The 17,605-nt window shown below is 43.8% G+C and overlaps 1 protein-coding gene across 1 annotated transcript in view; it reads left to right on the forward strand.

Annotated features, from left to right (window-relative positions):
• TOGARAM2 (TOG array regulator of axonemal microtubules 2) overlaps nt 1-17,605 on the forward strand; it is a 106,959-nt gene that overhangs the window by 47,301 nt on the left and 42,053 nt on the right. The window contains exons 12-17 of the mRNA XM_069071812.1: nt 393-628; nt 2,203-2,361; nt 5,456-5,573; nt 7,156-7,250; nt 8,887-9,076; nt 11,629-11,845. Coding sequence (XP_068927913.1) covers nt 393-628; nt 2,203-2,361; nt 5,456-5,573; nt 7,156-7,250; nt 8,887-9,076; nt 11,629-11,845 — 1,015 coding nt within the window. The remainder of the gene's footprint in view (nt 1-392; nt 629-2,202; nt 2,362-5,455; nt 5,574-7,155; nt 7,251-8,886; nt 9,077-11,628; nt 11,846-17,605) is intronic.

Below are 17,605 nucleotides of genomic sequence, written 5' to 3' on the forward strand. Positions count from 1 at the left end.
AAGTTGGAGGGAGGGAGGATATAAAGAACTAAACTCAGGATAATGGGGTAAGTAAGACACAGGGCTGGAGGACATTTTACACATTGGGAAGAACACTGGGCTTGGAGTCAAAAGATGTGGATTTGAATTCTGCCTCTCACTTTCTTCCCAATGTGTAAAATGTCCTCCAGCCCTGTGTCTTACTTACCCCATTATCCTGAGTTTAGTTCTTTATATCCTCCCTCCCTCCAACTTTTCTGACCTCAACATTGTATGAAAAGCGATAGACTCCTGGGTGAGACACAGAAGGGTCTGGGAAGTTGGTTCCTATCTTTCAATGGGAATTTTATAGTTCTTCCTGCTTCTCCATTACTCCTTCTGAGGGGCTCCTATTCGTTCTCTCTCCCCCAAAGGTTACCAACCTCCGTTCCAAGGTGTCCCGCCTGGCCATCAGCACATTGGGAGACCTCTTTTGTACCATGAAGAAGAACATGGACTCAGAAGCTGAGGAAGTTGCCCGATGTTTGCTGCAAAAGATGGCAGATACCAATGAATTCATCCAAAGAGCGGCTCACCGGTCCCTGGGAGCCATGGTAGAAAATGTGACTCCTTCCAAATGTCTGGTGGCTCTCACAACGGGGGGTGTACAGTATGTATTTGGCTGTCATTTGGGGGTGGGAGGAGGGAAAACATAGTGAGATCTGGAAATCTGAGAATAGAGGAAGAGTGGAGTCTGGAGCGAGAGGAATGAGGAGACAGGTAGAAGGAAAGGGGCTAAGTGAGTGAGAAGGATGTGGAAAGTATTAGATGGGTTGGGATGGGGTAGAAAGAGAGTATCATTTTGGAAGAGAAGGGCTTGAGGGAAGAGGATGGAAAGTAGAAAATGGGAGGAGATATGGAGGACGATAACGGGGGGCGGTACCCTCCATATAGAGCTAGGGCTGGCATGCTGTGGCTCCCTGTGAGGGCAGCCAGCTCCATTCCCCTTCCTGCCTGTTCTCTTCCACAATTAGCCTGGTGTGACAGGGATGCTGAGAGGTTAAAAAGCTAACAGGGGTTTAGGTCTTTTGGATGAAATGCAAATGTGCAGCACCAAGCCCTTGGGCAGGAAGGAGAGAGGAGGCACCTTGTTATTTTACTGAAGCAGGCTGGCTGGGGCACCTGTGGGTTGCAGTAATAGGCACCGAAGGGAGACAAACCTGAAGAGGGTTTGTCCTTGTGGAGAGCCTCCTCTTCCTCTCCCAGAGGAGGAGATGTTTCTTTCTGATGAAACCTGCTCCAGCAAAGAGTGAAATCAAGCAAATTCTGATACATGGGTTGGCAGCTTCTGTTCTTCCTACCAGCTCGACCCACTTCTTGCTTAACTTTTCTTCATCCAGATTTATTTCCCTCTTCTAAATATTATAAAAACTTCTAATCCATTTTCACTTGTTAGTTTAATCCCTTAGACTTGTGAGAATCACTCCTTGGGAGGTTTGCTCCAACCTTGCAGATCTGGGATCTTGCATCGGTCTGCAGATTGGTGATCTTGTCTGAGACCTGCAGGGGGTGGTCTTGTATCAGCTTGCACACCTCTCTTCTCGTCTCCATCTGCAGACTGGTGACTGTATCAAGCTGTGGATTGGCCATCTTGCAATACTGAACAGATCTGGGGTCCTGTTTCAGATTGCTGCAGATTGGTGACCTTGTGTCAACCTATAGATTAGTTATCACTGTTTTTCCACCTTGGGAGAAATTGATTGCACTGGTGTTGTACTCTTTCCCTTTGCCAAGAAGAACCAAGATCCGGTTTCCAGAGGAGCCTTTGGAGAGAAAGCACCCTTTGGTGCTAGGTGATAAATGGGCATTGGACCCAGAAGCAAGAGTGGTGTATTGGGCTTAAGAGCTCTGGAGGAAACAAAGGAACAGCTGAGTATTTTGGTAGTTCTGGCAGCCAGACAGCACTGTCTTCTGTCTTCCTTCCTCTAGCCTCCCTCTTTCCTGCCTGCTAGAGTCAGCACCCTTAGACTCTTGGTCAGGATGGACAATTCTCTTTTTAGACATGTTCTAGACCACCTGGGGGCCCATGAGCAGATGACCCTGTGCCTCCCCAGGGTTTAGGTCACTGATATGAAATGCCTTCGAATCTGCATCCCAGTGATTTGGCTTTCCTGGTCCTCTTTCCTTAGGTCTGGGTGTCCCTCCCGGGGCTGACACCCCTGACCATGCTATGCTTTCTTCCAGCCACAGAAACCCGCTGGTTCGAAAATGCACTGCTGAGCACCTGTGCAATGTCTTGGAGCAGATCGGGGCTGAAAAACTGCTGTCAGGGACGAGGGACAGTACTGACACACTGATTCGAATACTGGTAAAGCTTGCCCAGGACTCCAATAAAGATACAAGGTAACTGAGTCTTTTTGAGAGTGAAAACTGCCCAGCAGGCCTTAAAGAGTCCCACTGCAGGCAAAAGCCCTGAACCAATGGAGTTTAGCTCTGCCCAGACTCTATGCCAAAAGAATGAGAGACAGCATGATGTAGGAAAAAGATCCCTGAATTTGGAGTCAAGACTGACTCTGCTACTTCCAATTTCTGTGGGTTTTTTGTTTTTTGTTTTTTCGCTTTTTGGAGGGGGGAGGGCAGGACAATTGAGGATAAATGACTTGCCCAAGCACACATGGCTAGTAAGTGTGTCAAGTGTCTGAGGCCAGATTTGAACTCAGTAAGGCCGGTGCTCTATTCACTGCATGCCACCTAGCTGCCCCTCACTGTGCTACCTAGCCACCCCTAATTTCTGTGTTTTTAAGCACATCATTTCTATCATTGGACCTTCCCATTTGTAAAATGGGGACTTTTGGGAGATAGCGATACTGTCTCTAATCTATGATCCCATGAAGACAATGAGCAGAGGCTGGGTAGGGAAGCCAAGAGAGTAGCTAATTAATCCCATAAAATTGTTAAGCATACTCCAAATGTACCTCATCATGAGAGGGGAACAGGGGAGGGCAGGAAGCAGCCGTGGCCCCAACAAGACACTGGTGTGCCTGCAGCAAGCTTTGTGTCTTCCTGTCCACCTTCCCTATAATGCCAGCTCTTACTACAAAATAAATGCCAAAATGTGTTGCGGGACTTGGTGGCACGAATATATACACATTTAATAATAGTAGATGGCATTGATAGAGCATTGGAAGGTTTACAAAATGTTTCCCTCCTAGCAATTCTGTGTGGTTAGTAGTGTAAGTATAGATGCTTATTCTTGCTTGAGCTTAGAGAAGAGAGATATCATTTCTACATTTAGTCTCAAAGATCAAGAGCTAGAAGGGACCTTAGAAGTTGCCTAGTCAAACTCCTCCCCCCATTTTACAGATGAGAAAGCTGAGGCCCAGAGAGGGCAATGATTTGCCCAAGGTCACACAGGGTGTAAATGGAAGAGTTGGGACATGAACCCAGGTTGTACCCAGATGTTTCGACTCCGAGAATGATGTTGATTCCACACTGCTGGTTATATTAAAAAGTGTCTCCTGTTACCCCCTAGTCAGCTGCCCAATGTGACTGCTGCTCCCCAATTCTGGTTCTGAGCAAGAAAGAGGCCAGTCCTTCATATTTAAAAAAAATTGATAACTTTTTTCATCACAAGTATTTCCAAATAATTTCCCTCCTCTCCTACCCAGTATGTCTTTCCTTGTAACAGATTTTTTTTTAAGGGGAAAAAAACCCAGCACAGTATTTTCCCACCAACCTATGGACCATGTCTAACAGTATATACAGTGTTTGTATATGGTGTTTCACACTAGGTCTCCCACCTCTGTTAAGACAGGAGGGAGGTGCATTTTCACAAGTCTTCTCCATGGCTACTCTTTGTCCTTATTTGAGAGGGAGCAAGAGATTCAGTCGCAGGGAGCATGAGCTTTGAGTGGTCTTTCTAGTGGTGGGGATGACATTGTTTTACTCCACCCACTCTGGCTCACCTGCTTTCCCCATCGACCAATGGCATGTGTTTTTGAGATGGTTGTCAAATCTGCGGGCTGTGGAATAAAGGAAATTTCCAGAGAATTTCAGTGCTTGTCAGCACCGTCCACTAAATCAGAAGAGCTGATACAAATTAGTTTTATGCTTCAGTATTTGCCTCTGTCTGGGCATTATTGGGTCTATCCATTATTGCCTTTAAAACCATGACCTTCATTACAACCAATAGGAGAGAAAAGAACAGCAGGGTTGATGGGTAGACAGGGATGTTCCAAACATCTTTTTATAGGCTACAGGGTTGGGGACAAGGAAGTTTCGTATTGCAGCAGCCCCTAGAAGCCTAGACTATTTGGGTTAGAAGGGAATCTTACTTAGAGATGTGTTTAAGGGGAGTAAATCAGAATCCCACCATGTCTGTTTGAAGACAGTAATGTGGGTCTTTTTGGTATGTGTACCTAACTTGTGTTCTTCTCTGTGTTACCATGGAAACTTAGGATGTGGGAAGTGTCTGTTTGCAGACGAGAAAACATTTTTACCAGAAGTTCCCTGGCGCCTGTGGTTGCATTGGCACCATCAAGTTCAATGTTATGGACATTTGGGAGCTCTTGGGTAAAAATATCTGCTTGCTGATAAACAGTCACTTTTCATCTCTGTCCTGTTTCTGTAGTAGTGCTCTGAGAGAAGAGTGGAGGTCACATTTATTTTTTTTTTCTTTTTGGAGGGGGGAGGGCAGGGTAATTGGGGTTAAGTGATTTGCCCAAGGTCACATGGCTAGTAAGTGTTAAGTGTCTGAGGCTGGATTTAAACTCAGGTCCTCCTGACTCCAGGGCCAGTGCTTTATCCACTGGGCCCATAGCCGACCCGGTCACATTCATTTTTGAGCATGGAAGTAATTTTCTGCATGTGTGTGGATGGCATGCACACATGGAAGTGTTCACTTTCTTAGATTCTTTTCGTATTTTTGGTATCAGAGGCCAATTGCCATAGGATCATATCAGCCTGAAGAGTATAGTGAGATGGTGTGTTCAATGTGGAAATATCTCAGGAGCCTAGGCAACATGTCATAGAGTAGATGGAGTGCCACACCTGGAGTGAGGAAGACATGGGTTGAAATCCCACCCAAGACACTTAGTGTCCCTGAACAAGTCAATTAATCCCACTTGACCTCAGTAGGGAGGGTTGGTCTAGATGGTGTCTATGGTCACTTCCTGATCATTTGTGAACTTGACACATCTAGGTAAGCACCTGGAAGCCTTTCCTGGAAGTTTCAACCCACAGAGGTTCTTCAATTAACGTACTTATCCTTTAGGCAGTCTCAGGAATCCAAGTGTCTTTCAGTTCCCAAATGAGAAAGATTCTAGGCACCAGACATCTTTCTGGGATGTATTTAAGAGGGAAACGGGACAAGGGAATTCCAGATCTCCAAGAATTGCTGTTGAGTCCCAGTATTGACTAAGAACAATCCATGTGTGTGAAGGGGATGATGACAGCTTCCATTAAGGTTGTCCTTATCTTTCTCCTCTTCTCATGGCAGGCATTATGGCCGGAAGATGATAAACACCTTGATGTCAAATGCAAGGTTTGACGCATTTCTGAAACAGTCCCTCCCATCTCATGACCTGTGTAGTATAATGGCAGCCATCAAGCAAAAGGTGAGAGCCAAGTACAAAGAGGGGGTCCGAACTTCTGGCCTGGAGGGGGCCTCCCTGATGATGACTGAATGCAGTCTCTGGGAAATGAGAGAGGAGGGGAGATTGATTGTTAAGATTCTTATATTGGAGAGGAATTTCAAGGCAAGAGCATGGCTGGAAGTGGGGGCAGGGTTTTCACTCACTATGTTCTAAGATGGAGTAAATTATTTCAACATTCCTCATAATTTACTTCCTCCTAGTTTTCTTTCCTCTTTCTCTTTTTGAAAGAGGAGTAGAGAAGTAGAGAAAAGTAGAGAAAAAAGAATGTCAAACTAAGGGTCTAAAGCTCTCACTTTGTTGTGACCTAGGGGAGGTCACCTGACTTCCCTGGGCCTCAGTCCTTTACTTCTCAAATGAGGGGGGGTCAGACTAGATGACCTCTGAAGTCTCTTCCGACTTTAAATCAATGTTCATGTGAGCTTGTGCAGCTGTGTGAATTTGAGTGGGTCACTTCACCTGGGTCTCAGTGTCCTCTTATGTAAAATTAGTTAGAGCTTTTTCAATGGTATGATCTTCAATCTGCTGACCATCCTTGGTTGCCTTCCAGTTAATCCAGTGTTCTTCCTAAAATGTGACACCCACAGTTAACTTTCTGTTGAGCACATAATTCTTTTACTTATTCTCTCTGTAAATAGGTAAAATGAGAGAGTTCTAGACGACCTTTGAGATCCCTTTCACTTATACAGCTATTATCTTATACTCTTTCTTTTCTTTTTGAAATTTTTGTTTTGTTTTGACTTTTCTTGAGGTTTTAATTGCCAATCTCTTTAGGGAAACATATAAGGATTTTAAATAATAATTCACAATAATTTATTTTATTTAAACTATTTTAAATAATAACTCACAATAATTTCCATGGGTGACTTAAATTTAGATAGTACTTTCTCCACAATAACTACATGAGGTAGATTGGGCAAATATCACTACCTCCATTTTATGGGTAAGAGAACTGAAGGTCGGGCCACAGCGGTGACTTAGTTTCATAGTTAGTTAGCAGCCAGTTTTTGAACCTAGAATTTCTAAACTTCAAGTTAGAAACTAGCCAATTATAGCAGTTATGTAACTTAACCACAGTCTTCCATAAATCTATCAACAAGTATTTATCAAGTTCCTACTATGTGCTAGGCACTGTGTTAGCTACTGGGCATGCAAGACTGAAAAGGAAGTGGTCCTTGCTTCCACTCCATGGCTGTGGAGGAAGAGCTGGGGCGAGACTTTTCTCAACTGATTTATCTCCTCTTTCCAGACTCTGGAGACATTCAGGAAAGGTGTGCATGCCACTCTCCCCTAGGGATGTTTCTGTCTCCTTTCTTTTCCTTGGAGTGGGTTTTGCTTAACTTTCCTAGAACTTGAGGCCAATGGTACAGAAAGCAAGTCTAAATGTCTGGTTTGTGAAGAACCAAGGCACGTTACTGGACGGGCTGCTACTTCTGTTGTGAAAACCCAATAATGGTGGTCGTCTTCTTTCTGTTTCATGATCTTTGGGGTGCTTCTGGAATGGGCCTCTCCCTTCATTGGTTTCTGTATATTTGTATTTTTTTAGGGAGTGGAAGAAAACACAGAGCCTCCACCTATCAAAGGCCGCAAGATGGTGAAGAACGTAACAGCCCCTGAGGAAGTCCGGTTTAGTGAACAAGGGTATGGCACTGCTTTTGAATGACAGAATTCTGATTTTAAGATCTTTTTCAGAGAGGACTGACTAGGACCAGTCTGTGAGGGGAACCTTTATGTCCCTTATTGTGGGAAGGAAAATAGGTCTTGGGGCACAATGAGGCTAAAAGGAGAATTTACAGGTCAATACTTCCATGAATATACTGGTGCTAACATAAGAAGGAATTGAGAGTCCTCCTATATACAATGCTCTGAGTCCTATTTTTCACTGAATTTGAATAAATTGAGGTAGTCTGTATTCTTCTAATGTGTTTCAGCACAGCAATTTTATCTTTAGCGTGGCTGTTCTTAAGATTGTAGAGTTTAAGCTGGAAGGGTCCCTGGAGGTTATCTAGGGACCTCATTTTACAAATGAGGAAAAAGAGACCAAGAAAGGCTAAATGACTTTGCCCAAGGTCACAATGGTAGGAAGTGGAAAAACTGGGAATTCAAGCCCAAGTCCCCTTACTCCAAATTGCCTGCCTGCCTTTTTTCCTTCCTTCCTTCCTTCCTTCCTTCCTTCCTTCCTTCCTTCCTTCCTTCCTTCCTTCCTTCCTTCCTTCCTTCCTTCCTTCCTTCCTTCCTTCCTTCCTTCCTTCCTTCTTGTTACCTTAACAAGCATTATTTTTTTTTCTCCCTTCCACCTCCCCCCCATTAAAAAATGGAAAATAAATAGAAAACAAAACCCTTGTTGACAAATATACAGTCAAGCAAGACAAATTCACATATTGGCCATGACTAAAAATGTATGTCTCATTCTATAGAATCAAGCTTTTCATTGTTTCTTGATTCCTTCACTCCCCCCAACCTTTATTTTTAACCTGTTCCTAAGTGCTCAACAATTTAAATCAATAAACCTTTTTTAAGTATAGACTACAAACAACACTCTATGCTTTACATTGTGAATATAAAAATTAAAGGCAATAATTTCTGCCTTCATGGAGCTTATGATCTAACAGGAAGGATATGACATGGACAGAAATAAATATGACACAGGGTTGAATGTGAAGGGCAAAGATATTATCCAAACAAAATGCTCCAGGAAGACTGTAGGAGAAAAGAGAATGTTTTACATCTTGTCTAAAGGTAGGAGAAAAGTAAGAGAAGGGACTTCCTTAGTACAGAAAGACCACTGACTCTGAAGGCAAAGGACTTGGGTTCAGGTCATGCCTTTGATATGTAACTACTGCTATCACCTTAGACATACCCCTGAACTTCTTGGAGCCTCATTTCTCTCATCTGTAAAATGAAATGACTGTGCAAGATGGCTTCTGAGGACCCTTCCATGTCTACATCTATGCTCCAATGCCACCTTGCCAAAATCTGGTGCCCCTGAAAACCTGATTCATCATTCTCAGAGAAGGGAGATTTCACAGTTTCCATGAGCTCTATTTTTTTCCCCAAACTATAGGTTGAGTGAGATTCTCCACAGCCAATGGCCAACATTAGTCGGTAATGACTAGAGGTCTCATCCCTAGAGCTCATTCCTATGGCCTGAGTTGTCCCAAGTGTTGCTGGGGGTAGGATGATGGAGAAGGAGAGGAGATAAGCAGATGAGAAGGCTGGATATCTGGGGATGCTTCTTGTGGGCTAACTCTCAGGCAGCCCCCTACCCACCTTGCAGGTGCAGTTCAGAGAGTGAGCCAACAGTGGTCCATTGCACCACCCCTCGTAAGTCAGAGGTGGCTGAGCAGCTGAAGGAGCTGAACTCTCTGCTGCAATCCAAGGAGTACCAGGCCCGAATGGAAGGCATCACACTCCTCCTCGTCCATTGCAAGAACAGCCAAAATTTCATCACCGCCAACCTAACACAGGTAAGCATATGGGGGGACATGGAGGGTGTACAGAGAGGGCCAGCTGTTTTTTTCACTTTTGCCATGCTTGTTGTATCAGTAAACTTGCTCAATGTCAGATGCCTTTAAAGAGGCTGACCATCTTTGGCCTTCTTGGCTCTGTGACAGTCTCTGTTGTTTTGAAGTGACTTCAGACTCCTGACTAGTGCATCTCTCTGCTTTGAAGATATTCCAGGAGCCATCCTACACTTGTCTGAGAAGGAGTCCTCTCTTACAGCATCCCTGGCAAGGGTTCGGGCAGTTTGCACTTGAAAGACCTCTGAGGACAGAGAGCTCACTCCTGCCCAAGGCTTAGCATTTCACTCTGGAAGTTTCTTATTGTTAGGAAGTTGTCTGATTAAAGAGGTTCAGGATTCGCATGAACAGAATACTTGGCACTTCAAAATATCCAATATAATTTATTTAAAATATAGTCGAATGGGAAGGAAACAGGAGATAACAGAGTAAAAGGCTTAGGAATAGTAAGATAAGAGCAATTATGATTAACCTATATATACATGTTTACAATCATCACCAATTCGAGGAAGCACCAACACCTGACCACACAAGCTGGGGAATCCCTGTACAGCCATCAGGGTCCCTCTCAGGAGGGTCCCAGGCACAACGTCTCCTCAATGGGTGAGATTCCAATTTGGGGTCTGAATCTTACAGTTTAAGTAGTGCTGAGAACAAAGTAGTGCCAGGTGTTTTTAGCAAGCATCGTATCTTGTGTGAGGCCTGGGACAGAGGCCAATCCCTCCAAGGCCCTCCAAGAACTATGTTTCTTTGGAATGGCTAGTTCCAGGAGTTGGGCAGTTATCATATCTCTTCTCAAGGATGTGGCTGGGGTCCCAGGAGAGGAGCAGCCCTCACGTTCTCAGGATCCTCTGTGCCCAAACAGCTCAGGGTAATAGCAAGGTCATATTGAGGGGGACCTTGGTTTGGTTAATCTTATTCCTTACAGAGGGGCTCACCTTGTGCCTTCAGAAGTTTTGGACTGATGACAGTTGGGTGGTCCCTCAGGTGCTTTACCACTCTGCTCCATGTGATTTATGGACATTTTGTCTCATTTTTAATATGGCCACCTTGAGCCTAAAGGAACTTAAGTTTTTGAGGATTTATCAGCCAAGGCATGACCGTTTAGGTTGAAGCAGGAGCAATGGCAGTGATGGCTCACATTTGTATGGTGCTTTATGCCTCCAAAGCTCTTTCCCATATGTTTTTTTTTTTTAAATTTGAGTCTTACAACAAACCTGGGATATAGGAAGGGAAGGTTTATTCCCGTTTTACAGACAAAGAAACTGAGACTTAGGGGAGTTAAATGACTTGCCCGGGGTCACACGGTTGTTGATAAAGCTGGGACTCATACTAGTCCTTTGCCTTCGGGGGGGGGGGTTGTATTGTTTTAATCCAGATGGTTGAAGCCAATGCCCCCTCGTGCCAGTGAGATTCCAGAGTCTCTTAGACCCTCCTTGTTCAATACCTCAGATAGAGTCACGATGGACACTTGGACACGATGACAAAGAGAAACTCAAAAGTGTTGTTTCTATTGTCGCCGACTGTTACCGCACTAGGAAGCCATTAGATGCAGATGTGGGCAAGATCTACCCAGTCTGCACATTGTCCACTGCCTGAAAACCAGGCATCCTCCCCCCAAGCCTTCTGCTTCAGTGTTGTGTGGCTCTCTGTGTCTGCACAGGAAAGAAGTTGGTTCTCTTGTTCTTCTTAGTGCCTGGCATTGTGCTGTCCGGTGGATGGCAGGCAGTAAACACTGATACGTGTGGGTGGTGAATATGCATTGTTTACTTCTAAAATAATAGATCTGGAAAGGGACCTTTGAAGCCATTTACTTCAGTGGTGTTTAACTCCTGGGCCTCAGCCTTCATGAGGCCCCTTAAAAATGCCAGAGTGAGGCCAGAACCAGATTAAAATATAATCAGGGAATGTTTATCAAAATAAATAAAAATACAATGAAACTTAGATAATGTTAAGTTGTGGTTTTCTAAGTTAATATGCAGCCTGAAGAGATTTCTATTTGAGAGTCCAACCCTCTAATTTTACATATGAGGAAACTGAAGCTCAGAAAGGCTAGATGATTTGTTCAAGGCTGCACAGAGCCAAGATTTGAATACAGGCCTTCTGAGTCTAGCCCTTGTTCTGCCATCCCACATTGTATCTAAGTAAAGTTCTTTGGGGTGGCTAGGTGGTGCAGTGAATAAAGCACCGGCCCTGGAGTCAGGAGGACCTGAGTTCAAATCCAGCCTCACACACTTAACACTTACTAGTCATGTGACCTTGGGCAAGTCACTTAACCCCAATTGTCCTGCCCTCCCCCATAAAAGAAAAGCAAAACAAATAAATAAAAGTCTTCAATATCTCTTGATAATGAACTTGGAGTTTAGTGCTTGCTATGCCTCACATGACCTGCACAGGTCATTTGGCTGACCACCAAATCTCTTCTTTCTTCTGTGTCCTCCCTATTTGACCAGTAGGCATCCCCAGAGAGTCTTTGTTTTCCCTTTCTCTCTTCTCAGATCTTCGATGCATTCATCCCAAGGCTCCAGGATCCCAACAAGAAAGTGAGCCAGTGTGCCCTAGAGATCTTTAGGGAAATGATCCCTTACCTCAAAGATAACTTACACCCGGTGCTGGTCTCCGTGGTCACTGCGGTCTCAGAAAACCTCAACTCCAAGAGTTCTGCCATTTATGCAGCTGCCGTGATGGCTCTGGATGCCATGATTGAGAACATAGGTGAGATGCCCCCCTCTCGCTGGGACACAGCTCCTCTTTCTCCCAAAGCTCCATGGAGGTGTGGCTTGTTTTGGTCTCTACCTGTGATTTTATGGGTATAGGGAACTATTCCTTCTACCAATGCAATCAGCCCTAACTCTGCAGTTTACTGCTTTAGAGGCTTGTCTAGGGCTCTAAGGAATTAAGTGACTTACCCAGAATCATTTAGTCAGTCTGTGGTCAAGGCAGAATTCAAATCCAATTCCTGACATTGAAGCTGGCTCTTTGTCCATTAACTACCCTCCTCCTTAAAATAGCTGAAAATCTCAAACAACCACTTTTCCTGCTTACTAATTAGAAAATACTACTTGATTCTCAGATCAATTGTTTCTAAGAAGGCCTTGATTTTAGCATGGTATAAGGGGTATACCTAATTTAGGATTTGTTAACTTTTTTTTCAAAATGTATTTTTATAATTTGCAATATAACTGGTCTCCTTTATAATCTTATGCATTTTATATTACATATTTAAAACCATTATTCAGAGGAGGGATCCATAGGCTTCCCAGGGCTATGAAAAGGGTCCATGACACCAAAAAGTTTAGGAACCTATGTTGTAGAAGGAAGAGAATGAGGCTAGGACTCTCGAGACCTGGAAATTAGTCCTCCTTCTGCTTCCTGGAAGCTGGGAGACCCTGGCCAAGACCCTTCTCTGTGGACCTTCCTTTCCTTACCTGGAAAATGAGAATGCGCTAGGTGAGTCTTATGGCTCCTTCTAGTTCTAATAACCTTGACAAGCCTGTGAAGTCTGGTAACTTGGGTCCAGGGACAGTTGGCCTGAGACTGACTGGTGATCTCAAGTGATAGCTCATGGAACAAGTCAGCCTAGACAATCTATGGACTTGGTACTGTTGATGGATCTATCATGGATGATGATAGACTTTTTGTTTGTCTTTTTGGAGGGGGAAAGGCAGGGCAATTGGGGTTAAGTGACTTGCCCAAGGTCACACAACTAGTATGTGTTAAGTGTCTGAGACTGGATTTGAACTCAGGTCTTCCTGACTCCAGGGCCAGTGCTCTATTCACTGTGCCACCTAGCTGCCCCATGATAGACTTTTAAAGCTTGGCAGGACCTCTGAGGCCATCTTATCCCTTCATTGTGCAGATGAGGGGACACTTGGGAGTGGGGGCATTTGTTGAGAGATGTGAATGCCCATCAATCACCAAGCATTTATGAAGGTCCTGCTCCACATCAGGTACTGGGGGTTCAAAGTCTCTGTCCTCATGAATCTTACATTCTCTCTGTTAACAATTATTATTACTAATTAAAGTTATTATTAATAATAGCTAGCAAATAGTAATGCTTTTCAGGTTTGCAAAGGGCTTTACAAATATTATTTCATTTGATCCTTACAACAAACCTAGGAGGCAGATGCTTTTGTTATCCCCATTTTACAGATGAAGAAATTGAGGCGAGCAAAGGTTAAGTGACTTACCCAAGTTCACACAGCTAGGAAGTATCTGAGGCCAGGTGAACTCAGGTCTTCTAGACTCCAGGTCAGAGAGTTGTATCTGTAATACCACTTAGTGGCTCCAGATACGTTTGAAATAAATTCAAGGTAAATATGAGGGAAGAGATAATGTCACAAGGGCAGGGAGGGGACTCTCATCTGGAGAAGTCAGGAAAAACTTCATGTATAAGGTGGCACGTGAACAGTTTTAAAGAAAACAAAAATGATTCTTACCCTCCTTTCTCTCCCCTTGCCTTTTCTTTTGTCTCCTATTCTTGTCCTTTTTCTATTTCTTATTTCCTTTCTTTTCTTCTGCTTTTTACCTTTATTTCCTGGGACTCAGGCCTACTGGTGTTACTTAGTATGTATGTTTGTATGTTCATGTATGTATGTATGTCTATACCTCAGGCTCTGGTGCCCATGGTCATTTCTCTGTTTCCTAGCCTCGCCTACCTCCCAAGATAGCTGTAAGCATCAAATAAGACCATGGCTGTGAAATGCTTTATACACTACAAAGCTTCATATAAATCTAAGTTATTACGCTTACTTTTGCTAACAATAACACTGCATATAATGTTAGTCAGATGGTATGTTGGTTAGTTTTGCTGACTATTTTCTTTCTCTTTTTTCATTCTTTGTTATAAGGGTTGCCTCTCTGGGGTTTGGGGATGGGGAGGGAAGGATAGTATTGGGAAATCTAGGTGATGTTGCAACAGATCAGTAATAATTTTTTAAATGAGAGCATTGGACCAGAGCAGGGCTTCTTCCCTTTTTTTTGTGTCCTGGACCTCTTTGGCGGTCTAATGAAGCCTCTGGATCCCTTCTCAATAATGTTTTCAAATGCATAAACAGATTACAAAGGAAATCAAAGGTTAATTAAAAAAAAGATGTCATTTTTCCCCATCCAAGTTCATGGCCCCCCTGAAATCTATCCACAGATCCCTTGGGAGTCCATGAACCCTGGGTTAAGATCCCTTGGATCAGAAGGCCTCTAACACTCCTGTGGCTCCAACAGTCTCTACTTCATGAGGCTTCTGGGGCAGCTTGGGCTGTTTTCAGCTTTCTCATAGGAAGGTGTGTGGTCAAGAGGAAAGAACCTTGGCTTAGAGGTACAGGCTCCACCTCAATGGGTGACCTTTGGGCAAATCTCTTAACTTCTCTGGTCTTCAGTTTCTTCTTCTGGAAAATGGGGTGGTGGGGGACTAGATTATATTTAATGCCTCCCACCCCACTCCACCCCCAGCTCTCATCTGATGATCCTGTGACTGCCTTCTGTCCTGGAATTCGGTTCTCTGCCCTGTCCCTCTTCCTCACAAAAAAAATCTGCTGTCACAATTTGGGTTAAATTGTCTTCACTTCCACATCTGTTCAGCAGCACTGGGAGGTGTTTTTTGTTGTTGAACAAAAGCTTGGTCCTGCCCTAGAGGAAGCTACATTTCAGCAGGGAGCCAATTAGTCAAGCATGATGGGATCCTCATGGATTTAGAGCTAGCAGGGAGAAACCTTAGAGAGCACCTCATTTTACTAAGCTTAAGCTGAGGCCCAGAGACATTAAGGGACTCACCCAAGGTCACACAGCTAGCTGCTGGCAGAGCCAGAGACCAGTGTTGGCTGCCCTGCCCTCCAGGTAAAGGCTGCATCAGAACTTCCTCAGAAGTCTGATAGAATCAGACATGTGCAATCAGAAGAGACCTTCGAGACGATCACATATTTGTACGTGTGTTTGTCTGTCTATGTAGAAATGGATATCTACATATACATGTGTAGAGCTGTCTTTTGTTTTTACATCATCTACTTTTCCCAATGTATCATAGAACAATTACTCATAACAAAGAGTTTTTAAAAAGAGAAAAAAAGTTCAGAAAAAGGAAACAACATATCAAAAAACAAGATTCTACACCCATTTTCCCCCACCTCTACAAAGAGGGTAGGGGAGTTGCATTTTTTCTTAAAAAAAATCATCACACACATTTTTCATATACACAAAAGAACATAAAAATAAGAGTGTCTATGAGACCACAAATCTCTGTTAAATATGTTTTTCATTTTTTAGAAAGACAAAATACACTCTCCTGGGCAGCTAGGTGGCACAATGGATGGAGTGTTGGACCTGAGGTCAGGAAGACTCATCTTCCTGAGTTCAAATCTGGCCTCAGACACTTACTAGCTGCGTGATCCTGGGCAAGTCACATAATCCTTTTTGCCTCAGTTTCCTCATCTCTAAAATGAGTTGGGGAAAGAAATGGCAAACCATTCTGGATCTTTGCCAAGAAAACTCCAAATGGGGTCGCAAAGAATCAGACGTGATTGCAAATGACTGAGCAACAACAAAAAACATTCCACGGGGTTTCCTGCTCATCTGTGGGCAGGCTCATTCTTATCAGTTTTCTCTGGGCCCAGACGTGGTCACTATAATTTAACGGTGGTCAGTTTCAATTATTTTGTCATTACTGTTCTTCTAGTTACACTGTGCTAGTCATTTTGTATGTTTTCCTGGTTTTGCTTACCTCACCTTGCACCCCCCCATTTCTTGGTGTTCTTCCTCCTCCCCCTCCCCTTCTCTTTTCCCCTCCTCCCCCTTCTCCTCCTCCTTTTCCTTCCCCCCTCCTCCCCCTCCTCCTTTTCCTTCTCCTCTCCCTCCTCATTTCTCACAGTGCTATAATATTCCATCACGTTCAGGCACCACTAGTTTGACTAGCCATTCCCCAATGAATGAGCATCTACTTCATTCCCACACCTCTGCTACTACAGAGAGTGCTGCCATAACATCTTGGTGGAGGTGGGAACTTTCTTTGTGTCACTGACTTCCTTGAGGTTGTTCCTAACAGTTTAACTCCTTCCTTTTACAGATAAGGAAACTGAATCAGAGAAATAGAATTCTTTCCCCCAGGTCATGGCGATATATGCTAGCAGAGTTAGCTCAGGTCTCCGGGACCTCCAGCCCAGCTCCGTTCCCCCTCTTATTTCAGTTTTGTCCCATGTTTCTCCTGCTGCACAGTCTTCTCTCTGCCTTGCCTGTGGGTGTGCATTCTGAATCCAGGCCATCAGACTGACAGCTAACCCAGAGAAGCATCTACCAGGGGACTCATGTTATTACCCAGGAATCAGGGAGATACAAAGGAAAGACAATCCCGGCCCACAAGAAATCCGCCCTGTCCATGTGAAGGGCTTTAAAGGTCAGAGGAGTCGTAGTTGATCCAAAAGCAGCTTGACGGGGGAAACGACATGGTCAAACCCTCCCTTTAGCAGTTATCAGTACATGCCTAGTACATGTTCTAGATTACATAGAGGGGAAGGATGAAATGTGAGATACAGTCCACGCTCCTCAGGTTGCATGCAGCCTTGCTAGATAGGAAAAGATGGATACTTCATCTACAATAAGCCCCTTCCAATCTCCCTTAATTGCTAGGACCTTCCTTCTGATGATTATTTCTGGTTTATCCTGTGGATTAGTTTTTTGCATCTAATTGGCAGGTTGGTGGTTCAGTGGATAGAGTGCTGGGCCCAGAGTCAGGAAGACCTGAGTTCAAATGCAGCCTCAGATACTTCCTGGGCCAATCACTTAACTTCTGTTTACCTCAGATTCCCCATCTGTAAAATAGGAATGATAATAATAGTACCAGTCTCCCAGGGCTGATGTGATTAAACAAATTAGATAATATTTGTAAAGCATTTGGCACAGTGCCTAGCACATAGTAGGTGCTTAATAATAGGTTTGTTTCCTTCCTCCCCAGTTAGAATGTGAATTCCTTGAGAGCAGGGACTGGGTTGGTTTTTGTTGTTGCTGATTTGCCTTTCTTTGTTTCCCTAGCATTTAGCATAGTGCCTGGCCCATAGTAGGTACTTAACTAATGTTTGTTGATTGACTGACATGACATGATTATAAATGATTACAAAATGGCATCTAATGCCAAATTATATTACAAAGACAGTTCACAAAAGTACCAGGAAGAAAGCTATCTGAATGGGTTGGGATATAGGGACAGGAAGACTTCATAGACAGAACCTTGATTATGGAAAGTACTGTCAAGGTCATATAACCTAACCTTCCACCATTTTGAAAGAGTCCCCTCCTACAGCCTTTCATGTATTGTCCAGACTCTTATTAAATCTTTAATTTCCAGTAAATGGAAACTCAGTCTATCCCAGGCTGGTTCATCCTTCTTATAAACAGTTCTAATTGTAAAGTGTTGGGTTAGAAAACTTAGGCAAACTGAAAGACAATGACCTGAGCATGATCAATTTATTAATCAGGCTAACAGAAGCCAAT

This window comes from Petaurus breviceps, unplaced genomic scaffold (assembly GCF_028583685.1).
Source record: "Petaurus breviceps papuanus isolate PSGF00001 unplaced genomic scaffold, PetGlider_PUasm1.0 90845, whole genome shotgun sequence".
Taxonomy (NCBI): Eukaryota; Metazoa; Chordata; class Mammalia; order Diprotodontia; family Petauridae; genus Petaurus; species Petaurus breviceps.